The 26,948-nt window shown below is 39.6% G+C and overlaps 1 protein-coding gene across 2 annotated transcripts in view; it reads left to right on the top strand.

The window, feature by feature from the left end:
* The first annotated feature begins 4,528 nt into the window (after positions 1 to 4,528).
* baz1a (bromodomain adjacent to zinc finger domain, 1A) overlaps positions 4,529 to 26,948 on the top strand; it is a 61,678-nt gene continuing 39,258 nt past the window's right edge. Inside the window, exons 1-12 of one of the 2 annotated variants that reach the window (XM_067991445.1) lie at positions 4,529 to 4,598; positions 5,182 to 5,315; positions 7,757 to 8,035; positions 10,013 to 10,171; positions 13,749 to 13,847; positions 13,940 to 14,027; positions 17,463 to 17,600; positions 18,721 to 18,829; positions 19,828 to 20,009; positions 20,481 to 20,576; positions 25,038 to 25,176; positions 26,356 to 26,502. In XM_067991445.1, the coding sequence (XP_067847546.1) occupies positions 5,203 to 5,315; positions 7,757 to 8,035; positions 10,013 to 10,171; positions 13,749 to 13,847; positions 13,940 to 14,027; positions 17,463 to 17,600; positions 18,721 to 18,829; positions 19,828 to 20,009; positions 20,481 to 20,576; positions 25,038 to 25,176; positions 26,356 to 26,502 (1,549 nt within the window). In that variant the 5' untranslated portion in view covers positions 4,529 to 4,598; positions 5,182 to 5,202. The other variant, XM_067991446.1, reaches the window with a different exon arrangement.

Here is a 26,948-nt window from a genome sequence, read left to right as displayed (position 1 = left end):
GATATAAGATTAAATGTAAGATTTCGGACAGAGAGCAGGAGAAACTTTTTTTTACAGAGGGTTATGAGATTGTGGAATGTACTACCAGAGATAATAATTGAAACAGAGACCATGATAACACTTAAGAATAGGTTAGATAGGTGGTTGAAGGAAAATAAAATAAAGGTATACGGCAACAGGAAGGGCACATAGGATTGGGACTACTGCTTATGTGGAGGATAAACACCATTACAGACTGGTTGGGTCAAAAGGCCTGTTTCTGTGTCGTAATTTCTGTGTAATTCTGTTGGGCGGCAGATCAGGGGAAATGGAAGCAGTGGGAGTAGACAGTGGGAATGGCTTTTGGGAAGAATAGGAGATTATTAATTGTGAAATGTAGGCGAGTAGGCCGTAATGGTGACACAGCGGATAGGCACTGAGAGGAAGACATTTAAATAGCTGGTGATTTCTTTTAAACAAAGTTAAGGCAGGGTGAAGGAGTGGTGGTACTTCAGAGAGAATGAACAAAGTAGGTTGAATGGCAATTCGAAGATTTGAGGCAGAGAGAGAGAGAGCAGATCTGACAACTTGGGGACGGTGCTGTTATTTAAACTGAAAATATAATGAACAGGCTTGACAGCAGGCAGTGCCAGAGACCTGTTACAGGTCGCTGATCACATTAATATTAGAAATCCTATTGGCGAGCAAACTAGTAGGCTTACCAGGAAATGTAATTGGTTAAGTGTTGACATTTTAACAAAATTCCCATAAGAAATGTTGGAATACGAGCCCTATGCAAGATTTTTGTTGAGATACTAGTAGATCTCCAGTGTCGTTGCTCATGGTGAGTCAGAGGATGCACTGTTTTATAGTAATAAGAGTGTTTATGTCATGTAGGGAATCATATCAGTGCCACTGATTTACAGTGACAGAATAAGTCAAATTCTATTTGTATTAAATAATATTCTGCGATTTTACTAGTGCATTGGGGGTTGACTTCCACAACTCTGTCCATTATTTTGTAAAAATTATAACTGAAAGTCCTTTATTTATATATATATATTTTATATCTATCTATATATAAAGATAGGCATATATCCCTTTACCTAAATATTATATGTTTATCTCTTGCCATTTTTAAAGATGAGAATACACAGCAAAGGGGTATGAAAATGCATCAGCCAGAGTTAGATATCTGGTATTTTGTAGCACTGGGATGGGGGAATTTAGTTTAGCTGCTCTTGGAGATAGTCCATTGCCTTGGTAGCAACAGAGACAGTTTTGATTTTCTGGTAGCATTTGAAAATGGTCCTGGAGTTTGACAGAACTGGGGTTGAGAACTGTAGTTTGATAGTACTGAAGTGAGGCTAACAGCACTGGTGTGAGGGGTTCCTGTGTCTGGCAGCACTGGTTTGTGACTTTTTAAGGGATCTCTGTAAACAGTGAATTTAGTATTTTGTGATTGGTTCTTGAATGTGTTTCTCTCTGTCTGCCTGTCTGTCTCGCTGTCTTTCTCACATCTGTAAGAAAATGTTAAACATTCTAATTACTATACTATCAACAAAATAATGTTGATAATTACAGCTTTTCTGGTTGCTTTCAAAATTCAACTTAGTTATTTTAATTTTTAAAAGTAACTCAATTAAGATAAGACTGTTTGTTTCTTACTGTGTCTGATGCCGTTAGTTAGAAAATGTAAACATTCTAATTAATATCAACAAAATATAAGCATTAATCACATGATTGAGGCTATCTGCTTTCAAAATTCAATTTAAAAATTAAAAAGAACTCAAATTAGGATGAGGAAAGACAGTCACTCTGTCCCTCTCTGTCTCCCCTTCACTCTGTGTCTCACTGGTGTTGGTAATTATATTTTATTTATATTTTCTGTCAATAAAACACAAGTGATGATTTAATGCTTTTTGTTTGCTTCAATGTTCAAGTGAAAGCATTAGAATGAGGAAATTCCCTGTTTCTCACCTTATTACACTGTCAGCTTAATACACTTTTGATGTTTATAGAACATTAAAACAGAAGCTACAATCCCAACAAACACAATCAAATCCCTTTATCATATTAAACACCTCGATTAGATCACCCCTCAACTTTCTAAACTCAAGGCATATTTATGCATCCTGTCCTCATAATTTAACAATTTAAGCCAGAGTACAAAAGCAAGTAAGTTATGCTAAACCTTTATAAATCACTGGTTAGGCCTCAGCTGGAGTATTGTGTCCAATTTTCGGCACCACACTTTAGGAAGGATGTCAAGGCCTTGGAGTGGGTGCAGAGGAAAATTACTAGAATGATACCAGGGATGAGGGACTTTGGTTACGCTGAGAGACTAGAGAAGCTAGATTGTTCTCCTTAGAACAGAGAAAGTTAAGGGGAGATTTAATTAAAGCGTTCAAAATCATGAATGGTTTTGATAGAGTAGATAAGGAGAAACTGTTTCCAGTGGCAGAAGGGTCAGTAATCAGAGGACACAGATTTAAAGTAATTGGCAAAAGAGCCAGAGGTGAGATGAGGAGACATTTTTTTACGCAGCGAGTTGTTATGATCTGGAATGTACTGCCTGAAAGGGTAGTGGAAGCAAATTCAACAGTAACTTTCAAACGGGAATTGGATAAGTACTTGAAGGGGAGAAAATTGCAGGGCTATGGGGAAATAGCAGGAGCGTGGCTATGGGGAAATAGCAGGAGCGTGGCTATGGGGAAATAGCAGGAGCGTGGCTATGGGGAAACAGCAGGAGCGTGGGACTAATTGGATAGCTCTTTCAAAGAGCTGGCACAGCCAAGATGGGCCGAATGGCCTTTTGTGCTGTTCGATTCTATGATTCAATTATCATTCCGATAAGGCAGAGCTGCTGAAGGAAGAAGTTCCAGAGGGGAGGGTATAATGGCTGAAGGAATAGAAAGCCTATAAAGGAGCAGAGGAAGCAGGGAGAGAGAAATGGGTTGGTGTTAAAGCAGCAGAAGGTTTGTAGAACATTAAAATAGAAGCTACAATCCCAACTAAGGCATATGGCTGGAGTCCACAAAGGTATGGAGGAGCAAGGTAATGTATGCATTGTTTTGAGGTTGACCTTTTAAAAACCATACAAATACACAGTGTAGTGTGGCTGAATCCCAGATTATGTTGAATTAGATTGTTCTGCGATCACAATCGGCCAAGGGTGCTATTATGAAAGGCAATAGTGTCCAAGGGTGCTATTGAAAGCAAGAAAGACTTGCATTTATATAGCGCCTTTCACAACCTCAGGACGTCCCAAAGTCCTTTACAGCCTTTTGAAGGGTCGCCACTGTCGCAGTGTAGGAAACGCAGCAGCCAATTTGCACACAGCAAAATCCCACAAACAGCAATGAGATAATGACCTGATCATCTGTTGACGTTGGCTGAGGGATAAATATTGGCCAGGACACCGGAGAGAATTCCATTGTTCTTCTTCGAATAGTGCCATGGGATCTTTTACGTACATCTGAGATAGCAGACAGGCCTCAGTTTAACGTCTCATCCGCAAAACGGCAGCCCCAACAGTGGAGTGTTGAAGTCTCAGCCTAGACCTTGTGCTCAAGTCTCTGGAGTGGGACTTGAACCCACAACCTTCTGACTCAAAGGCGAAAGTGCCACTGAGCTATGGCTTGGTCACTTCTCTGAGCATACAGTGATTTATATTAGGACCAGAACAGTATCACCAATACAATATTGTTGGTATTTGATAACAGCATAAGTTATTGATTATCCGATAAACATTTGGGTTTCAAATCTTTTCCAGTGGATTTGTGGGTTGAGCATAAGCCACAACTCCACATTGGTGTGGGCAGGAAATCACTCCACAACAGCAGCACTCATTCTCCCCATACTGACAGCGGAATGGAAAAGTACGATTAAAACTTGAAACTTTAATGGGATTTGTCACAGTAGAAAAGCACTAACTGGAAACAGCTCAAATTCCATAATACAAAGACCAACATGGGACCACAAAATGAGCAGCGGCAGGGAGCAAGTCCCGCAGGCTCCTTGACTGCGCGTGCTCCACCACGACACTGGTCAGTCACACAAGCGGCGTAACGCGGCCCGTGGGGTGGTCGCTCTGGCTGCCTGCCTCTCTCCCGCGGCTTTGCCTGCGCCCCCAGGCGGCCCTGGAGAAGGAGCACGCGGCGTCCGCTGATACGCTTGAGACCTCCTGTGGGCACCGTAGGGACAGGAGAGCATAGTCCACACGGGCAATAATATTATTATTCAGTTTGATAAGTTTCCTTTGTCTTTTGTATGATTTGGGTGTTTATTAGTTGTGCCCCTCTGAGAAAGAAAAGGGGGGGGAGGGAGGGAGGCACTTTTGTTCGATTTTTCTTTTGGTTGATGACACTGGGACCGACCCAGCGGCTTGTGAGGGGTGATTTTAGAAAAGGCACACGCGGCGTCACAGCACGAGACCGAGAGCAGGCGGCAGCGCGCGCCGCTCCACTTCTTCCTGTGTTGAGTTAAACCATTTGTCGTGAGCCAATAAGCGGAGAGGTGTTGGGGTGTGGGTTCGGTCTTTTATGACGTTGTGCGCGGGCGGGCGGCCGGCCTTGAGGGACGAGGAAGAGAGAGAAAAAGGAGGACTCAGTGAGCCGGTACAGCGGGCTTTATACAGGGACCGAGCGGGGCCGGGAGAGAGAGAGAGAGGGGGGGGGCTCCCACCGCAACACACTTTATAAACTCAGGGGGAAGAGCAGCCCACAAACATCAGCCACCGCTTTCTATACACCAGGTAAAGCGGATTGACCTCCTCCCGCGACTTTGGCGACTTGTTCCGCGTTTGGGACGACGACGACGGCGGCGGCGGCAAGGGAGGAGGGGGGGGGAAGGAAGACGACAAACAGGGATCGAGTGGGGACTGGAGGCCACCCGCTGCCGAGCACATTGTCGGCCTCGCTTCACTCGTGTGCCGGGAGGGCTGCGTGTCCGCGGTAACGGTTATTGTGGGGGGTTTTTTCTCGCGATACGAAACCAGATCGGACGGCGGCGAGGATTAAGTTTGATGGTGAAGTTTTTTTCTTGCGGGTTTACGGGGTGGCCGCTCGGCGGCTCCAGCTTCGGGCGCTGGTTTTATTTTGTGTGTGTGTGTGTATTTTTTTGATCTCTCTCTCTCTGACTGCTTTTATTTTTGTTTTCCCTCCTTTTTTTTTCTCTTCCCCCACTCTCGCTCTCTGACAGCGCTGCCTGTCCGAGGAGGGGATGCCGCTGCTCCATCGTAAGCCGTTCGTCAGACAAAAACCTCCGGCCGACCTGAAGCCGGACGAAGAAGTTTTCTACTGTAGAGTGACCAACGAGATCTTCAGGAACTACGAGTGAGTTGTGTTTGCCCTTCGCCAGGTTGCTTAACTTTCTAACGATCTTCTTCCATCGAGATGTTTAAAAGTAACCCGGGCGCCACACGGGCGCAGTCTTCATTTTTGTTTAAATCAACAAATTATGATTCGAAACCAACGTTAACGGCTCCGGGACACTTTAGCTGGCTTTCCCCGGACAGCCACCGCCGGGGCTCTTTTTCCCCCCCGCCACCATGCTCTTATAAACCCGTAGCGGGCTGTCAAGTGCTAATAAACTCGTGCTGATTGCGAGTAGGCCTTGTGCTGTCGGATAATGTAAATTTATTCATACACCGCGATGGCTGATTTTACTCTCGATCCGAGATGTTCAAAACGGATTTGCGCCAAACGTGGTTTGACCCTTTTTATTTTCAAGGGGTCGGGACGATGTTGCCAGGATTGTGCGTATCTGCGCTTTTTTTAAAACCATCTCCAGCGAGGAGACAACTTGAGTTTCTGGGCGACATGTGGAGAGCGTGGGTTGTTTTGGTGATTATCCGAACATTGTCTCTTTTGTACAGGAGTCAGTAATGGGCCTGGTTTGGAGAGCCTGAGCCTGCTCAACTGTAAGCATCTCAGATGTACAGATTTGGAAGTTTATTTCGTAATCTCGTTTAAGGTGATAAATCTAGTCAGTGTATCATCTCCCTTGCTTTAACTTTTAAAATTTCATACAAAAATTTCATACAACATGGATAGTGGCTGCCTCAATAATAATGAAGTCCAGTCATTTCTGCTAAGGCACCCAAAGAGAAAAATGGATAACTGAAATGATCACACGGCAATAATTTAATGGAAGGGTTGATTCATCATAAAGTGTGGGAATGACTGGCTTTTCTAAATCCTGAGAGATCAGTTGAAATCTCCACAGTGTATTTCCATGCATTGAATTTTATGGAATAATGGGATTTTTTTTGTTTTGGTGGTGAGCATCACTGCCCGCTGCTATGTCGTCGTCATATTGAAGGATGGTACGCTTATGGCTGATATAGAAGTAAAATGTATTTAAATTATTTTTTCTGTTTTTCTGTTTTTGTGGCATAACTTGGTTTAAAATATTTGTCTTGAAGAGTTGAGAATGGTATCAACTTCAAAGGAATTGAAAATGGTATTAAATATGCTCTAAATATTGAACTGTACCAGTTGTAAATCATAATGCCAAGCTATAAAATACACCTGTCAGGTGGGGCTGTTTGTGCACTTGATTATATTAGTACCCTGTCTTTATGGAAGTAGATTGTCACCCTAGCTAATAGTGGGACAACACATACTAAGAGGAAAAAGTATACCATGTTATAAGCGTTACGTTTGCTCTGACATGTTGCTCCACATCGCAGTAGAAAGCAGATTTGTGCCTGTGATCCTCCACATGATGAGTAGCCACTCTGGCATGTTACTGTGGGCAGGCACTAAGTGAACGCCAAGCCCACCTTCATTGGAGGAATGGAAATTTATCACCCAGGATTGCTCTTTTGCTGAAAAGTAAATTATTTTCACCCTCTTGGTTGATTATGTTGTGGAGACATCATGGGAAGTAAATAAAACTTTTATGGGGGAAACCTCCTAAAGTCCTGTGAAAGGTGTGCTATTAGCTATAGTATTTTAGGCAATGGATATTCCTGGGGGCCACCATTGATCAAGTTTAAAAATGTACTATTACCTTGAAGGGCTTTAGAGTAATATTCTCTGGCTCTTGCTAAGTATAGTAATTTTATTGTATGTGGAAAGATAGTTCTTATACTTGAATGGTGTAAATTGTCAGTTTTTGTGGCTGCTGTATGAAAATGGATTCTAAAGATAAGTGCAATAAATGTTTCAATAACCTTTTTGAGGGAATTGCAGCTTTGTTAGCTCTGGAAAAGGTTGCAACAAGTTATATTTTTCCATTTTGTGGATGCAAAATAAAAGATGCTGGTAATATTCATTAGGTATGCCTTGCCTAATACTGCATTGTACCAAGAGAAATCATCTTGTTGATTATTGTGTTACATAGAATGTTTGGCTTCATTCTGAAATGTTTGTGTTTTACCTTTTTGTAAACTATAATTTTTGCAGTCCAAGGTGAACTTTAGTAGACCTGTTACAGGTAGCAGCTGTGTGACTTTGCGTTTGTTTATTTTTTACTTGAGAAGAGGATAACTTATAAATTAATTAGTCTGATTCCCTTTAATTGGCGTCCCGACCATAAAGGACATTGGTCAATCCTGCACCATGTTGAATTGTAAGCTGACATTAACTCTGCTGTGAGTTTAAGATCTTAAATGGCAGATCTAAATTATAAGTAATGTAAAATCAAATTTATTTTGTGATCACAGATTCTTAAATCAATTTTCCTCTTAACTATATTTGAAAGTTCTTTCTATTGCTGTTTTTTCCTTTTTTGTTTAAAGTTTGTAATATTTCAATTTTCTTGTTTGCAGTGACTTTTTTGAAAGGACCATACTTTGCAACAGTCTGGTGTGGAGCTGTGCTATTACAGGCAAGCCGGGGCTAACTTACCAGGAAGCACTTGAGTCAGAAAGCAAGGCCAGACAGAATCTCCAAAATTTTCCTGAGCCGCTGGTGGTGCCCATCCTTTACTTGACAACTCTTGCTTATTGCTCACGACTCCATGAACTATGTGATGATCTCTACATGTACACTAAGGATCGATACTTTGCTGGAGAGATAGTGGAAGTAACCAATGTTAATGGCCTCAGGTAAGTTTGACAAGATAATATTTTTTAAGGTATCGACGTGAGTTCTTGTATTTTAAAGAATAACAGTTTTTTTGCTGTCTTGCTGCCCTAAATCTCTGAATTTTTTGCTTCTAACATGCCTACTCAATACTGCACCTTTGCTACTTTTTGTCTTTCTATATCTGGAATGCTGTTTTTTATCCTGAGTAAAGGCGCCCAAAACTGACGTGAGTTGTGCAAGTCTTTCTAACAAATACAATAAAGTTGCATTTACCACCTACAGCTCTGTGCCACAAACTCAGTTATTTACTCCCATCCAATTTTATCCCCGCTCTTCCTCAAGGTGTTGATTCCCTTGGGTATGGTTCCACAGATGGTGCATGCCCTCTGGTACGTTGCCCAAATGGGCGGTATTCATGTATGAATTTAGCAATGCTGGTAGGCTATTCGATTGAGGAGGACATCACACCAATGCCTGTTCATATCCTTTACCTGACATCCGTTCATGCATTTCGAGCAAGATTAGTGACGGTGGAAACCCAGGCTGATTTTTTTTTAAAAAAAACAAACTTTACTTGCTTGAGGATATAGCAACCAATTGTAGCTTTTCGCTACTACCACAACTGAAATCCGCTAACTCGGTACATGCCAGGATATGAACGTAGGACTTTCTTGGGTGTTATGTCTCAGATGGTGTCTTCTAAGCCATCAGGGGAGCAAAGTACTCTTTGCTTTCCTCTCTTGAGTCAGAGGGTCATGAGTTCAAGCAGCATTCTAAGACAAGTACATAATCTAGTGCAATACTGGAGGAATGCTGCATTATTCACGGGGTGCCACCTTTCAGATGAAATGTTAAACTCTGGTGCCGTCTGCCTATTCAAGATCCCATAACATTCAAAGGAGGGGGGATAGTGGTGGTCTCCTGGTGTCTTGGCTAATGTTTATCCCTCAACCAACACCATCAAAACAGATTAATTGTTCACTTATCTCATTGATGTTTGTGGGCCATTACTCTGTGCAAATTAGCTGCTGCATTGCAGTGACTACACTTCAAAAGTAATTAATTGGTTGTAAACACTTTGGGACTACCTAAGGATGTGAAAGGTGTATAAATGCAAGTCTGCACGCTCTTTATTGCAGCGCACTCCAGAATGGAAGGCATTATGCTTTTGAAGTTATTGTTGGTTGTTTTCATGTCTTCTCAGATGTTAGGTTTTTTTTGAAACGGAAGCCAAAGTAGTTCGAGGGAGGGGGGGCATTTGAGCATTGATGTTCAGGTTACCATTAGCACATAGTATGTAAGCTAGTTAAAACTGAAGATCAAAAATATGTACAAGCTGCTCTGAAATCAGACGCCATAAATATAGCTATTGAAATTAATGCCTACATTCTCAGAGCAGTAACTGAAAACAGTAATTTTGGGGGCTTAAGTAGCTGGAGCTGTTTCTTTAAAACCCATGGCAATGGAAGCAAAGGGCCTGGGAGAGGGGTGGCGGTGTTCTACAACTTTGAATAGAAAATTTTACTTGTGTACGGAGGACACTACCCTGAAATGTGTGGTAGACGGTAAGGGGAAGGTGGGGAAGCCTGCATGTTGATGGTTTGGAGGACATGAACTTGTTTTAATGTTTGAATAAATACATTAAAACATGTAACTTACAAAAGTCTATAAGTTCATGCTTTCCATCTTCAGATCTATGTACTTTAAACAAAAAACTACTTAAATGGTTTTTCATGGAAATGAAGGTAAGGAAATTGTAATTTTTTTCAGAAATGTGCATGTATAAAATGTCACTTGGCCCACTTGAGTTGTCTACATTCAAAAACAAACATTTTGTGGAATTCCACGAGTTTAAGTATGCAGGAGTTAAAAACAAACTAAGCCAATATTAAATGTGAGCTTGCAGCTCAGTTACAAGTTTTCATTAGATATAATAGATGGGTGACTAATAGGAACATTCTGTATTCAGACTGAATTTAAATCTTCTGTTTTGGTAGGCAAACATGTAAGGTTTTGGAAGTTCTGACCCCACCAGTACAAAATGGGACTGCTAATGGACACATAAGCAGCAGAGCTGAAGATGTGGTGATTGTCATTAGTGATGAGAGTGACAATGAGGAAAGATCCAAAAACTCCACAACTTCTGCACAAACAGGGTAAATATTTACATTAAATTGGACCTAATGTGTAATAATTCATTTGTTGAAGCTTTTTAACTTCCAATACAGGCACTGTAAAGTCATCAATAAGATGTTTGAGGAACACCATACAACTGGTGATTAGAAGTATAGGTCTACTGTTTCACAAATGTGGTTGGGCTTTAAAGTAGTTTGACTTTCTAATTAAGACTCCATATCAGCCACTGTAGTAAGAATAAGTTGCCCTTTTCAAGGAAATATTTAAATGTTGGCATTTGTAATCCAGGGGAGCCACCAGTGGAAAATATTTCTTTCAAGAAAAACTTGCTATTGGTTCGAGTGAAAATCTTGGCTGCTGTAAGAAATTTCAACGACAGATTCTTGCACACGTGGTCATCCATGGTCTTTTCAACATTGGTTTTGCAGTGGGACTAGTTAAAGAGCGTTATAGAGATAACCAGAGACATATCATTTTTTTTTAGTAATTGAGCTTTTAAAAACAGATGTTTTGTATTCTAGGGGTGAGCTTTTAAGTTTTTAAAAAGTGAAATGGATTTGTCTTTAGCCTACTATTTTTCCCCTTTTCACACTTATTTTTCTTCTGACAATCATTTCCACTTTTCTTTCCTGAGGGCCTTTAAGATAATGAAATGATTAGATTTAGTCCATGTTTGAGTTATAGTAATTGCTTCACGGAAACAGGCCATTCAGCCCAACCGGCCCATGTTGATGTTTACCTCCTGCGCAAGCAAATTGTTCTAATCACATTTACCCACCCTGTTCCCACATCCCTTCAGCCTCTTTTTCTTCATCTGCTCATCCAATCTAATCTTGATATAGTTTCTGCCTTAGCCATTGAATTCCACAGCCTCACAACTTTTTTTTAAAAGAAAGTTTTTCTCCTGCCCTCTTCTAAATCTTACATTTAATCTTGTATCTAGTACCTTCCAGTAGTTGAGGGGTCAAGAATGAAAACAGTCTGCTTCTATCTACCCTGTCTTTTTTTCATAATTTTAAACACTTCTATCATACAGCCTCTTATTCTGCATTCTAACGAAAAAAAGACCCAACTTTTCAAGTCTTTTTTCATGTTTTTATTTCATCATAACAGGCAATGTTCTAGTAAATTCTGTCAAGCCTCAATATCCTTCTTGTAGTGTGGAGCCTAATAATGTACACAGTACTCTTAACAGAGATCTAAAAGTTTTATATAGACTCATCACTACCTAGAATTCCATTAGCTTTTTTTATTTTACAGCTTCATGAACCTGAGGTTATGCCTTGTGAACTTGTACCCCCAAATCACAGCATTAAGTCTACTTTCATTCAGAGTATAATTATTGCTGTTATTTTTTTACCAAAATGCATCACCTCATACTTGACATTGGATTACATCTAATGCTTTTTAGCCTATTTGTCCATCTTATCAATTTCCCTCTGGTCTTAAAAATTAACTAGACCTCCTAATTTGGTATTATCTGCAAATTACAACATGATTCCCTCTAGGCCTATATCCAAATCATTGATCTACAAAGTGAACAGAAATTACCCCTGAACTGAATCCTATGGGACACTGCTGCCCACTTCCAATCACTAAAAAACTGCTTTTAATTCTTAGGTTAGGGAGGACCAGGAGACATGAGTATGAGGTAATAAGTATAGGTTAGATGTCGGGTGATTTTTCTTTTCACAGAGTGTCATTGGACTTTGGACCAAGTTGCTGGCTCCTGAGGTGAGTACTGATTCACTGCAAGGGAGCTGGACAAGTTGCCAAGTGCAGTTGGCATCAGTGTACAAAAGGTAGGTGGGATATTGGGTGACGTACCTCCTAGTCACTGTGGTCTCTTGGAGCTTGTTTGATTGCCATTGGGGGTTGGAGAGAAATTCCATAGATTTTCTTTTCCTTGAATTGGCTCATGTTTTTTTTTCTCTTTTTTTTGTCTCTCCCAGGACATTAAGTGGATTGGGGTAATGGCAATTATGGTGTTAAATTGCACCATGACAAAATGGGGCAGTGTCAAAGGACCAGCTACCTTTTGTACACTGATGCCAACTGCACTTGGCAACTTGTCCAGCTCCCTTGCTCCTAAACTGTTGCCTCCTTTCTCGCACAAGATTCCACAGGTGATAGGCGGTTCGTTCATATATTAATGCACAGATTCTTGCTTCGTTAGCCTATTGTTCAGTAAAATAGCTACCACTTGGGCCTGTCTCATCTGTTGCTCTTTTTATCAACCACATTCACTGTTCCCATGGATATACATCTGTCAAGACTACAGAGCATATACCTTTTTTTTAAATTTACATCTGTTAAGGTTTGTGATTGAACTGGATTTTGAAATACACTGTACTGTGGGTATGATGAGTTCAACTGAAAATATTTCAGTTATCCAAAACTAACTGCTTCAACACGATGAGGAAATTTTGTGTCAAAATATACTGCAGGGAACTGATGATTAGAAGATTATTAGAATGGCTTTGGATATGTTTATAGTGCAAGACTAAAGAGTGATTCATAAGCTGGGCTGTTAAGGGTCATTGTAATTGCATGTGCTCATCTTTGCTCAAAATGTACTCAATCAAGCAGTACCTATTAATTTCCATGGCAGATCAGTTAAATGCACAGTCCAGTTTAATACACATTTTTAGTTGGCAGAATCATTTAAGCTAGTTACAGCCAAAAGGGAAAATTACAGACATCTGTTCAAGGTGGCATGTTGGCCTTTCATCTCTGACTTGTAATTAAATATAGACTGCAATTGGGAAATGAAAGTTTTCCATAGTTGCCTGGACAAATGTATATTTGACTCATGTTACAGGGAAGGAAAAGGAGGTCAGTCAATATTATTTCTTGTCAAGCTGATTCATTTCTTGGTTGGGGAGAAGGGATTACACAATTTAAACCATCGTCCTGGGAAGCAGGATTTTTTCCCCCCTCCTTTCTCTTTTTTCCGCCCCCCCCCCCCCCCCCCAATTTATTTATTTGTGGTCAAGGTGAGGGATGTTGATGCTGGAGAATAGAACTTTCCCATTTCAGGCATCTAGTGGCAGTAAACCCAGGTCAAGTATAGCACAACCAAATGCAGAGTAAAATACGCTCTGCTTTGCCCAGCCTCAAGAACGCCCTGAACTACACTAATGTGATACTTCCCACAGCCATCATCCTGTGGCCTCTGAGTTTGCCGATTAGGGACAATCTTGTGCTGTAGGCCCTAGCACACCAGTAATTGGATTGAAACTGGGGAAATTACTTTGAAATGCAAGTGCAATGACAACCTGTTTTAAGGTATCTCCTTTACTGAGTGTGACTTTTTTTGATGAGTCCGTATACCCAAATATGATGTGCCTTTGGATCTGCAATAACAAACCAGTATTTAATGTTTTTGGCTAAGCATTGATCCATTAGCCATTCTGTGTAGAGCAAATGAGCTGAATGAAATGTACTAATGTTTTGTGAAAATGCTAATTTAAGTTTCACCTTCCCTTGACTGTCACTTTACATCCCATAAAGTGATCCTGAAAGCTACCTTTTATTGAATCAGCAAAATCAAATATTGTTTATTAAAATGTGATATTGCAATATTGTGTTTTTTAGGAAAAAGAAAAGCAAGATTGATGTAGCTTTATTTAAGTACAAGGTGAAACCACTTAAAACTGAAGGAAATGAAATCATAATTAAGGCTGCCCAGATGAAGTGAGTATTATCGTGCAAGCCATGTTTTCCTGGAAGATTAATGAGTGTGTGTGTAAAAGGTGTTTCATTTTAGGTTTTCTTTCTTTTAATAGTCGCAAGAAAAATCAGTACTCCAGGGACAAATTGAAGCTCTTTCTTAAACAGCATTGTGAATTACGACATGGCATGCTTAAAGTCAAGGTAAGAATTTTCTTTAACAGGCTATTGCATGATCAATAAACTGCTTGCCAAGGAGAAAATTAGTCGTTTTAATATTGGCGTAAGCGTTAGAGGACGAGTGTTGGGTCTGCTCTTTCAGCTGCCGTAATTAGTGAAAAGTAGTGTAGAAAAGGCTGTCTTTGTAATCTATGTTCACAGCTTTCGTATTGCACAGTAGTTTCCTTGAAATGGTAGCAAGATTTCTGCAATATGGTGAAGCCTGTTTGATAGTGTTGCTACGCAACCACGTCATTCTATTTATCAGTTAGTCTCTGCCTATGAATAGTCTTCAATCTGGTATAAATATCAGCATTTAATGTGAATGTCATTAAAAATGGCAATCTCAATTTTTTTTGGAATGCCACAGTTTGCTATAGGATCCCAGAGTTGGTTTGTCATCTAGGAGATAATTTGGAAAAGACGTTGAGTTTTGACCACTTCTTTTGTATATTTAATATAGATTTGTTTTCATCTTGCTGTTCTAATGTGATTTTTCTTTTTGCGCCGAGACTTTTTCTATCTAGGTTGTCAGATTCACTGTTCGGTAGCCACTAGGGGGAGTAGGAGCTTTGTCCTTCATAAATGATAGTTCAGAAAGTCTAATTTGGATTACAAAATGGATGCTACATTGAATCATCAGAAATTTTAAGCACAGAAGGAGGATATTTTGACCCATTGTGACTGCCACTGCTAGTTCCATATCAGATCCATCTACTCTAATCCTGTTTTCCAGCTTTCTTTCTGTACCCTATTTTCAAATGTTCATCTAACACCCTGTTTGTGAATGACTGAGTTTCTGAAGTCACTTGTAGTAAAAGTCCTTTTAGCTTGTCCATTTATGTTTCTAGGATGCTACCGGGACTTGATGGTTTGACTTATAGGGAGAGGTTGGATAGACTGAGACTTTTTTCCCTGGAGAGTAGGAGGTTTAGGGGTGATCTTCTAGAAGTCTATAAAATAATGAGGGGCATAGATAAGGTAGATAGTCAAAATCTTTTCCCAAAGTCTATAACGAGGGGACATAGATTTAAGGTGAGAGGGGAGAGATACAAAAGGGTCCAGAGGGGCAATTTTTTCACTCAAAGGGTGGTGAGTGTCTGGAACGAGCTGCCAGAGGCAGTAATAGAGGCGGGTACAATTTTGTCTTTTAAAAAGCATTTGGACAGTTACATGGGTAAGATGGGTATAGAGGGATATGGGCCAAGTGCAGGCAATTGGGACTAGCTTAGTGGTATAAACTGGGCGACATGGACATGTTGGGCCGAAGGGCCTGTTTCCATGTTGTAAACTTCTATGATTCTAATAATCCTAAATTTATGCCCCCTTGTTACCATTTTGAGGACCAGCAGAAGTAATCCTTTGCTATTTACCTGCTACAAGAACATAAGAAATAGGAAAAGGAGTAGGCCATCTGGCCCCTTGAGCCTGCTGCACCATTCAACAAGATCGTGGCTGATCATCTACCTCAATGCCATTATCCCTTGATGCTTTTAATATCTAGAAATCTATCGATCTCTGTTTTGAATGTACTCAATGACTGAGCCTCCGCAGCTCTGGGTAGAAAATTCCAAAGATTCACCAGCCTCTGAGTGAAGAAATTTCTCATCTCTGTCTTAAATGTCCTACCCCTTATTAGACTGTGACCTCTGGTTCTAGACTCCCCAGCCAGGGGAAACATCCCACTTGCATCTACCCTGTTGAGCCCTGAAAGAATTTTGTATGTTTCAATGAGATCGCCTCTCATTCTTCTAAACTCTAGAGAATACAGGCCTGGACTACTCAATCTCTCCTCATACGACAATCCCGCCGTCCCGGGAATCAGTCTAGTGAACCTTCGTTGCAATCGCTCTGGCAAGTTTATCCTTTCGTAGGTGAGGAGACCAAAATTGTACACAATACTCCCGGTGCGGTCTCACCAAAGCCCTATATAATTGCAGTAAGACATCTTTACTCCTGTACTCAAATCCTCTTGTAATAAAGGCCAACATACCATTTGCCTTCCTAATTGCTTGCTGCACCTGCATGTTGGCTTTCAGTGACTCATGTACAAGGACACCCAGGTCCCTTTGAACATCAATATTTCCCAATCTCCCACCATCTAAAAAATACTCTGCATTTTTGTTTTTCCTACCAAAGTGGATAACTTCACATTTTTCCACATTATATCCCATCTGCCATGTTCTTGCCCATTCATTTAGCCTGTCTATATCCCCTTGAAGCCTCTGAATCCTCCTCACAACTCACATAGTTTTGTGTCATCAGCAAACTTGGAAATATTACATTTGATCCCCTTATCCAAATCATTGATATGCCTATGTCTAATTCATTTACGTGTATATGGAGAGTAAGAGGTCCCAACACAAAACTCTCGGGGGGCTGCTAGCTTCATTCAGTCAATAGGCAAAATATCCATTTATTTCTTTCTGTGCCACAACTTTGCCATTGATACCAAGGATCTTCTCATTTTCTTATGTGACACTTTACCCAATGCATTTTGCAAGTCCAAATACACCGCATCCGGTGCATTCTTTTGTCTTATCTGCTAGGTGATTTTTCTCAAGAATTTGATCAAATTTGTCGATCAAGGCTGGACTGTCACAAATCCATGTTGACTCCCTGATTAGCCCATAGATATTTTGTGCATGTGCATAACGAGACTGATATATTGGTTGCAATTACGTTGCCTTGAATATTAACATTTTCAGATCTAGCTCCAGTGACATTTTGCGAACAGCTGTTCTGCATCTTTAAAACCATCTTGGATGTGTTTAGCTGTTTTGAGATTTGTTAATATGTTGCTACTGAATAATGATATAAATACTGTCAATATTGTACTTGGTTTATTGTGGACAAAATGTGCATTTTTGTTTTGCTATAAAATACTTGTATTTATTATAGTTTCAGATACTGCAGGCAAACTGAACTATCAAAATGAAAAGTATTACATTTTGCATTTATAAAATGATTGTCACATCAAACTGCCAGTTACTTTTGAACACAGCATTCAAGCTTCAGCAAAAAGCAGACCTTAGATGTGCAATTTCAATGATAACTAGCAGGCCATTCCACTCACTTCTAGAATAGAAATTCACAAATAGCTGTTGTCCCTCAAAACTTACAAGAATAATCCATTAGGGCAGCACACATAATCACTGCACTTTGCAAAATGGAATGGTACACAAGAACTGAAATACAGTTCTGAAGGCTGACAGTGTAGTTGTTCAACACTGCAGCCCATTTTTAAAAAGAAATTCAGTCTCAAGATGCATCCATCTTCCTTTTTCATGCAAAAAGGAAACCAAAACATTGTATTCGCTTGGATAAGAACGTTTATAACATTTGATTTTTTTTTACATCATGTGGTGTGTCCTGGTAATAGTTCTACTGTGCTTCCATATATTTTATTTTATTATGCAGTCCACAACCGTTGATAAATACAAGCTTTCAGAGCAGAACTTTTCACATTTGTTCCCGGATGATCCATCAACATTTACTTTCAGTCCTACTAACAGAGGACGAGGAAGGACTCACAAGAATCGCTCTTCATTAGCAAATGTGAGTAGAGAGATATTTGCATGGCAGATAATTGTCACCTTAAACTTCTGTAAAGTTATGATTTCTGAAGATTTGAACCCTGAGAGAGAACACAGTATTCTTTTTACTGTAGACAGTAATTAGTCATGTGAGAAAGGTTCAAGCAACAAAGGGTCTGGATTTCTACTGTTTACCTTGTAAATCACATATCAAAATGCATTTTTTGATATTTAAAAATTTGATTTCCAAACTTAGTCTTTTCAAATTTAATCGGATTGTGCACAAATTATTAGCAACTAGTTTCAAATAACATTCTAAATAATGTTGTTTTGGATCAACTATTACAATGGCCATAGTAACTCCGTTTATCATACTAAGATGTCTGATTTATATGCAATTTCACCTAAATTATCAGAAATTAGGTTATTTCTCAAACTCTTATCATGTGCAAGTCTCCTTGTTTGGTTTGTTCACTTTTAGTTGGGCTCTACACTAGGGAAGCTGGATACCAGATAGGTAGTATGAAAACTATTGGATGTGACTGTTTGAGATATAGGAAGCCATATTTGTTTTTGTCTCTTGATTTGTGAGATTCCTCCAACATCAATATGGCAAAAACAAAGATGTTATGCTTTGTCCTGACATAGAAATCCTGTACTTGTTTTTGTACCATAAGTGAGGTAAGTCTGTGTACAGCGGTTGCATACTGCAATTTGGCTTAGTTGGTTGATTCGCTGAGAATGCAGAGAAGTGTGACCAGTATAGGCATAAAAGTTTTAGTAACTTCTGATTGCCATCTCCTTGCTGTTTCCTTATGGGTCCTTTTGCTCCCCTCTATTTTTCTCCGTTGTGCGGCATCACTTTCCTCCTCTTGGTTTGGAAGTTTGGGTGCTGCTGCTCAAACCATTTCAGTAGGGGAATGAATATGAACTGGATGAGAGATGTTCTAAAGTTGAATTAGGGAACAGAGCGGTCATGTCCTCTTTTCCCTCCTCTACCAGTCCATAGAAAATTGCTTACTAATGTCGCTTCAATGCATTTTCTTTAAAAATTGCTGGTTATTAGCAAATTAAGAATTTTCTGTAACTTTTTAGAACTTAAATGAGGTTGAAATATCAGCTAAACTAGTTTTTTTTTCTAGTCCCAGCCTGATAGTGCTACTGATGGGGACGATACATCAAGATATAGAAACAAATCTGCACGAGAAATTGAAAAGATGCGCAGGCAAAAGGAAGAAATGAAGGCAATAGGTATGCTCAGGCTCATTGTGTGTCTTCATGTGTGCTACCCATGTTTTTTTTTAAAAGAAGCGTAGTTTCCAAGTACATTTAAAAGACTGACTGCATTCATTCACCTTTTTATTTATAGGTTGCCGTTTGAACAATATATGCAGTATTCCCACTGTCTAATTATATTTGATGCACAACAGTACCTTTTTTAGCAAACATTTTAAGGCTCCATTTTCTTGTAGAGTAATCCTTCCCTTGAAGCTTACTTTTACCATGTATGATTGAGAAGCATCTGGGATTGGAAATTGAACCAGAGGCAAAGGCCCAAAGTTTCTGGCAGGAGCTGAACAGAGTGACATTAATTTCGCCAGTATTGAATTGACTAAAATTTTGACTTATTCCCGACAGGCACGATGGTGGTGGAAGGCTACAGCTGAATGGTGTCAGGATGCCATAACATTTCCAACCTCCCCTTAGTGTCTCATGAATCCTTAAATTAACTGAGCAGTAGTATGTAGATGATCAAGGTGGCCAAGGGTGGAACCTTGGGTTACTCCAGAAGTAACCATGTGGCACAGGAAGAGAAGCTATGTTGGGCTGGATAGCAATGGAACAGTGGGAGGGTGGTGCCAAACATGGACCACTTGGGGCAGGAAGATTAGTTGGTTAATGGCTTTCGAGAAATTGAAGGCAGATGAAGCATTACCATCACAGATAGGATATCAATGACTTATTCTAGGGCACACAGGGCTGTGGGCAGAATAGAGCCCAGACAGGGTTCAAAGAGTGAGGGTTGTTCCATGCCTTTGGTTGCCAATGATATGTTTGAGAACTTTGAGAGAAAGAATAGGTTAGAGATGGGGTGGAAGGAATGGAGGGGTCAATGAGGATGTGATGACTAGTTTTGAAGAGGGAAATGTTTACATTTCTGAAATCTGTCAAGATTGTTGCTGAAGTTGTGCTATTTACTTTGTGTTTTCAAAATAAAGTTTCCTACAATATTAATTATTTTCTGAAAGCAAAAAGGAGGAAAGAAGAGGAACTAGCAAATGAGTTAAAGAAAAGAAAGGAGGTAATAGAAGCTAAGAAGAAAGAAAAGGAGGACAAAGAAAAGAAAAGGGAAGAATTAAAGAAAATATTGGAAGAGGAGAAAATGAAACGGAAAGAAGAAAAGGAACGACTAAAGTTGGAGAAAGAGAAGGTAATGGTAAAATCTGCAGTAACAGTGCAAAATGCTGTCTGGAAATGAGTGTTTGACGGTGTATAATATTTTAGTGGCTGCATTTTGCTCTGTTTAAAAGGATTTTGGCATGGTACTCTTGCAGTGCTGTACACATTTGCTATTTTTCTATCTAAGAAATTGGCACATTATGCTATTTTTACATACTGCTAATTTTTAATCTGAATTTGTTTGCAGAGATGTTAATTCTCTTCCTCCCCTCCCCCCTCCCCAAGTACTGTATAATTAATCTTCTGCTAATCGCTTCTTTGTGTTTCGTCAAGCTGGCAGTGGGGGGAAGTTCAGTCTTGATTATATTTTCTTGTTTACCATAAGTTGATTCAAAATGGTGTGTGCTTCATTTTTAAGTGGAATTATTATGGAAGAAGTGATTTTAGAGGGGCTTGCTGCATATGTTATGAAATTTTTTTTTTATTGGAACAATCTAACTAGGAAAGAGAAAAACTACGAGAAGAAAAGAGGAAATATGCAGAATATCTTAAAGAATGGAATAAACCCCGTGAAGATATGGAATGTGAGGACTTAAAGGTACCCTTGTAATTTTAAACTTTCTAGTAGTTCTGTATATTCATCAAGAATAGATTTTTAAAAATCCATGATTTGGTAATACCCCAGTTCATTTGAAATCGATGGATATTGGTAATACTTCTTCCTCCACAGGATGGTGCTGTTGTCCTCTTTAAAAACAACATTACACGAACTGTTGCTTCCTTCAGCCTCTTGCAATAAGCACCACTTTAATATAAATCATTTGTTCTGGCTAATGACAAGCAAAATCATGGGAAATTTAGTATATTAAATTTCTTGCAACTATTTGCACTTCCTGTTTCTCACTTTTTTTTCTGTATCATGGCTTTCTCATGCTTTTGTGATATTAACACCTTTTTTAAATGGGTGACATCTGCTAAAATTACTGTTATACCTTTCACTGGCATTCATTTTTCAACAGTTCCCCCTCACCTTTCCCTAAATCAGGTAAATTAATTTGATAGATTTTCATATTTCCTCCATCTCCACGGCCCATCTTTCCCCCATGCCTCCTTTCTCTCCTTCCTATGCCATGCTCCAGTTTTGGAAAATTGTGTGCTGCTGGGTCATACTGTGCCTCTATCCAATCTTTCCCGTATGCATTTTCCACCGTCTTACTGCTGGTATTGCTCCGCCAGCCTAGTCGTGTTTTGGCTTGCTGCTCCTTTCAAAACAATGTTACTCTACTCTTCAAATTTTAAACTTTTGATTATTTCCTGGTACGGTTTATATTTAAAGGTTTCTCCACTTATTAATTAAAATGAAATTTAACATGGAAGTACAGTCCCTGCCACCTAAAACGTCCACATTTAAAATGGGCAGTAGCTTATATCGGCCAAAAAGCGATAGCTATTATCTATTTCATTAATGTCAATTTCAAAGTTGCTGGTTAAGTGCTCTGTTTTGGGCAGAAACAGTTGTGCTTACTCACATTCACATCTTGTTAAGATACACTGAATATAATAAAAGCTTTATTGAGGCAGACCACTTCTCTTAGGCTATAGCAGCTTTCATAACTACATGTTTATGGCTGTTTCTTTTGCCACTGCCTGTGTGTTAATTTTTGATAAGTTTCTTTTCCTTGTGATTTATAAAGCCAAACTCACCAATGTAAAACATTTTCTTCCATCTTATTTTCCTCATTTATATTCAATACTTGCTTTCTGACCCATTTCTTTTCCCTCTTCCTTTTGAGCCATTGCTGCCCTCCATTCTGCAACTGTCCGAGCTAACATTAGAAATCTGGAGCTTGCGGTGTGGGATCATGGGTGCAGTCCCACAGCGCTCTCTGAAGTGCTGATTCTTAGGGTTCGTGATCCCAGAATTTTGGGAATTAAATTTGCAATCCTTGCGTAGGGATAAGGATTGCTGTTTATCATTACTTTCCTGCTACTGTCAGAATCGCTGTCTTTCTCCATTTCCCCTCTTTTTCCCCAAGTTTTTTATTTCATTAACAGACAGAATTGCCAGAGCTCCCTACAGTATCGCCATAATTCGAAACTATACCGGCAATTCTGTGTAGCGGGCAAATAGTGTTTGCACCCGCTATAAGCGGGTGGGGCCTGTAATTAAATGTTTAAATGGCCTTGTGACTGTTAAATGGGGGATGGGTGCTGAGGGGGATAATGAGGAGGTGAGAATAGGAGCTGGAGGTGGAACAAGGCAGAGGTAGCAGAGTGGGTGGGTTGTGAAATCCAGGCTGATGGGATGGGGGGGTGCCAGGACCGGTGATGAGATATCAAGGCAGTGGGACTGTGAAGAGGAAGAGATTGTGGATATGATGGAATTGAGGGTGTGGTGGAAAGATGGGTATGCAGTGGAGAGGGACTGATAGGAATGGGAAACGGTAGGGGAGATGGGAGCATGGGGGAGGTATAGAAGTGAGTGGGACTAGATGAGGCAATGAGAAGGGACCTGGTGAGATCTACAAGCTGGATTTTCCCCACACTTGCTACTGGAAAATGCGACCTGTAGCCCTCGAGCTTTGTTCGCTACCATGCCATCTTCCACCTGAAAAGAGAAATAGAAAAAAAATAAGAGCAGAAAGATGCAGAAAAGAGAAATGTAGAGATGAGCAGAAGAAAAAAGGAGAAACAGAAGAGGAGGAATAATAGCAACATAAAGATGGAACAGCTAAGAGAGACACCATGTGCTCTGTGATTTAACCAGGAGCAGTGCCACAGGAAATCCCCACGGAATATATTAATTGCATGCGTATAGTGTGCATTTCCTATGAGTAGTGTAGTTGCTTCCTGTAATACTTTCCTCAACATAATTTGTTGATAACACCTGTTTTTTTTTAAAATGGCATATTCTCCATATTACAGTAAGCATTGCAACAGGAGATCTGCTAGTATAATACACTAAAATTCTTGGCATTTTTGTTGTCAGTAACTTAGCTTCACGCCTGTATGACCCTTGCAAATGTTCTACGATAGTCAACTGATGATGCAGTTGCTGATTGTATTATCTTAATGGGTAACATCTACTTGTCCACATTACTCCCAACCACCGCAAGAGGTGCTGCTACTGCCTTAAGTGCAAGAGCCTGCCTGCCACCCCCACCCCCCTCGCCCGGCCTGTTTACTCAAGTTGAGGTCTTTCCATACTTTAATTCATTGAATATTAAAATTGAGCACTCTATTCCATAATCATTCATGGTATTTATGCTGAAAATGAATTTTCATTGCTACCAGCGATGGTTAAATAATGAAATGTCCGTGCCGCCATTGCAACTATTGGCTGCTTGCTCCCCCTGCATTTAAAAATCAAATTTTTCTCCCCTACTGGTACCTGCTCACACTGAGATAAGCTAAATAAATAGCTGTCATGTATAACGAAATGCAGTTGTTTGTCTGATTTTCAAAATTAATATTTTGGTATTAACAATTTTTTTTAAAAAAAACATTCATTGTAGCTGCTCTCTTGCATTTTAAATATTTTGGCTGTCGTTTAAAACTGCACTTTCTCCTCTGCTGGGCCTTTTGTGCTGCTCCTTCTTACCCTGATATAAACTAAATAAATAATTTGGCACACCTGCTATTACAACTACTGGCTGCTCACCCCCATTTAAATTTCTTGAGAATCAATTATCAAGTTTCAGGATTTTTAAATCATTTTCCTGCAGAATTTGGGAAAAAAATTACATTTTAGGGGTTGTGTTTTAAAGCAGTGTATATTCACAAAAGCTTAAAGGAACTGTGATGGAAGGTAATTATAATTATAATTTTCCCCAAAGGCTAAGTAATAAATTTGTTGTCCTTTCTTTGTAATTGATACACATCTCACTGCCGTTGTGTTGGGGCAATCCTTGGTCTTGGGCATTCAGGTAGTGTCTGGCATGGGACATCATCTTGGGTTGTGAACACAGGGAAGTTTAAGAACCTTACTGCCTTTTCTAAAAAAAAAAGATAGAAAGCTGCAACAACAAGCTGAGAAGTTCAGTGTGCAGGAGCATAGTTAGTAGTTATTTTGTGTTTTATCAAGCAAGTTGACCCACTGAGTTGTACGTCTGTGGAATTCACTTGCAGGGTTAGTGGTTGAGGAAAAAACCATGTCAACGTTTTAGATTAAATAAGTGGATGATTGAAAAGGGGCTTGAGGTATATGGGAACTAGGTGAGTAAATGCGATTAGAATTATTTGCACTGACAGACTGGTTGGTCCGAATGGCTGCCTTCCATGTTGTAACTTCTTGACTAGCTGATTAGGAGATAGCTATTATTATAATTCCTACTGCACATACTACTTTTTCTATACTTAGGAGATATTACTGTTTTCTCCCATCTAACCATTTTTTAATCTGGTTTGCTATCCTTCCTCTAGTTCCATATCCCTTAATCTTCTCAAGTAACCTCCTGTGTGGTACCTTGTCAAAGGTTTTGCTAAAGTCCATGTATACTACATCCACTGCATTTCCCTCATCTACCATGTCTTCTTATCTCCTCAAAATAATTCTGAGGTTTGTCAAGTGCGTTAATCTGTTCTGGTTAGTGCTAACTATTTTCTCTTTAGTTGTAAACATGGTAATTTCATCCTTAAATACACCATGTATATTTTTTAAATTCCCTACCACGGATGTTTAGTTGATTTAGCTCTGTCTTGGTTCTTAAAAATGGGTATACAATCTCATGCATATTTTCTAGTCTAACCGTTTTTTCCTATGTCTAACACTTCTGTTATGCTTTACATAATGCCAGCGTAATCCATAAATAACAACACTAAATCAGTGGCCCTGATGTTATTTACTACATAACAAAAATACCTTGATTGTTAGAAAACGGTGCATTCTCAAATTCACTGGTAGCAGCGTCTTGGGAGATAGTTACCTCCTTAGTCATAAGACCAATTGTTTAATTAGCAAGCAAATTTTGTGATGATAAAACAGAACTTATGGTTGCTTTTGAATAAATATTGTAAAATGTTCATTGCTTGAGTTTTTAATTTTTTTTTGATTTGACAGGAACTTCCAGTTCCAACACCCGTGAAGACCAGGTTACCACCAGAGCTTTTTGGTGATGCATTAATGGTTCTGGAGTTTTTGCATGCATTTGGAGAGCTGTTTGACCTCCAGGATGAGTTTCCAGATGGCATGACTTTAGGTAACGGTTCTGAATTATATGAAATATGTAGACACACAAGTAAAATGTACAGTAATAGGTGGTAATTTTGGTTGAAAGTCTACATTTCTACACCAAGTTTACCCAACTGTAGACAAAATTTGTTTGTTCTTGGGGGTGTAAGTGACACAAGCCAAGTCACGTTCGTTGCCTTTCCCTAGTTGCCTTGGTGGTTGCATGCCTTCTCCTTGAACTGCTGCATTTCTTGTGCTGATAATGCTTCCACATTGCTGTTAGATAGGGAATTCGAGATCCATCGATCCAGCAACTATGAAAAATGGTGATATAAGTCCAAGTCAGGGTGTTGTGTGACTTGAAGGTCATGGTGTTCCCACAGCATTGCTGTTCTTGGTGGTAGAGGTTGCAGGAAGGGAGTAACCTTGATACGTTGCTGCAGTATATCCGTAGATCGTACTTGCTGCAGCCACAGGTGGAGGGCATAACTATCGAGTCCAGTGGCAGGTACATTGATAAAGCGAACTGTTCTGTGTGGATGGTGTTGAGCTTCTTGTGTGTCGGGGCTGCATCTATCATTATACCACACTCCTGACTTGAGCCTTCTAGATGGTGTATAGGCTTTGATGAGCGGCTCACCTCTTGACCGCTCAAGAGTACCCAGTCTTTGCCCTGCTCTTGTAGCCAATGTGTTGATATGGCTGGTCCATTTTAAGTTTCTGTATTAACTTGTAGTTAAACTTTTCTTAGTTGTATGGTCTTTGGACACTTTTCTGCTTTAGAAACCCCTGTCATGTTTTACATGTTTCTAGATAGTCATGTTGGGCCATATTAAGAAATTGAGTTCACTCATAAAGCTGTAGCGTTCCCATAACTTGCCTTGGATGAATAGGTTAGAGCTAAAGCAGCTTACTTTTAGAGGGAAATTCCTCTTGCAAAAGATGATGTATATAGTAACAGAGGTCAAAAAGATAGCTAAACGTTTTATCAATAAAACCTTCTTTGTGATGCTCTTTGTCCATTGTTCCTGAGTGGTAGAAATTTAAAGTGGAGTGAAATTCAGTATTGTTTTTCTGACTGCTTCATTTGTAGCTTACAGCTGTAACTTTAGTACATATGTCTAGTTTACAGAAAACTTTAGGTTGCAAGATATATTGCTGAAAGATTTCTTTCAGATCTGACTGTTTGGTTCTGATTCATTCACAGAAAGCCTAGAGGAAGCGCTTGTTGGAAATGACACTGAAGGGCCACTCTGTGAATTGCTGTTTTTTTTCCTAACTGCAATCTTTCAGGCACATGCTGAGGAAGAGGAAGAAGTAGCCAAAGAACAGTTAAAAGAGACCGATCCAAAAGGTTAGAGATTGTTTCATGCCTGGTACAATAGTTATTTCAAACTATTACTTGTGTGAATAATTACCACTTGTATTGACACCTAATTTTTAATTCGAATATATAGTACAGAATTTCCTGAAGTGGTGTAACCGGCAAATTACGCTGACATTTACGCCGTTCTTCCTGTCGCAGGTTATGCCAACGTTTCCTGAGAATCTCATTAGCATACGCTGGAAATTGAAGACTAGCATAAAATAAGTGGAAATCAGCATAAATAATCGGGGCCTAAGGAAAGTGCCAAAGTTATACCATATTCCTTCTTAAAGTCCCTCTTTATGCATGGAAATTTAAGCTTGAAACCCTCAAACCAATATTTTTAAGAGTGCAATCTTGGGAGTTTTTCAAGTTTTAATGCAATTTCGATGCCATAAAGATGCATTCAAAGATACAGAAAATATATTGTAGGT

The sequence above is a fragment of the Heptranchias perlo genome, chromosome 10 (assembly GCF_035084215.1).
Source record: "Heptranchias perlo isolate sHepPer1 chromosome 10, sHepPer1.hap1, whole genome shotgun sequence".
Taxonomy (NCBI): Eukaryota; Metazoa; Chordata; class Chondrichthyes; order Hexanchiformes; family Hexanchidae; genus Heptranchias; species Heptranchias perlo.
This window is presented reverse-complemented; position numbering and strand designations above follow the sequence as displayed.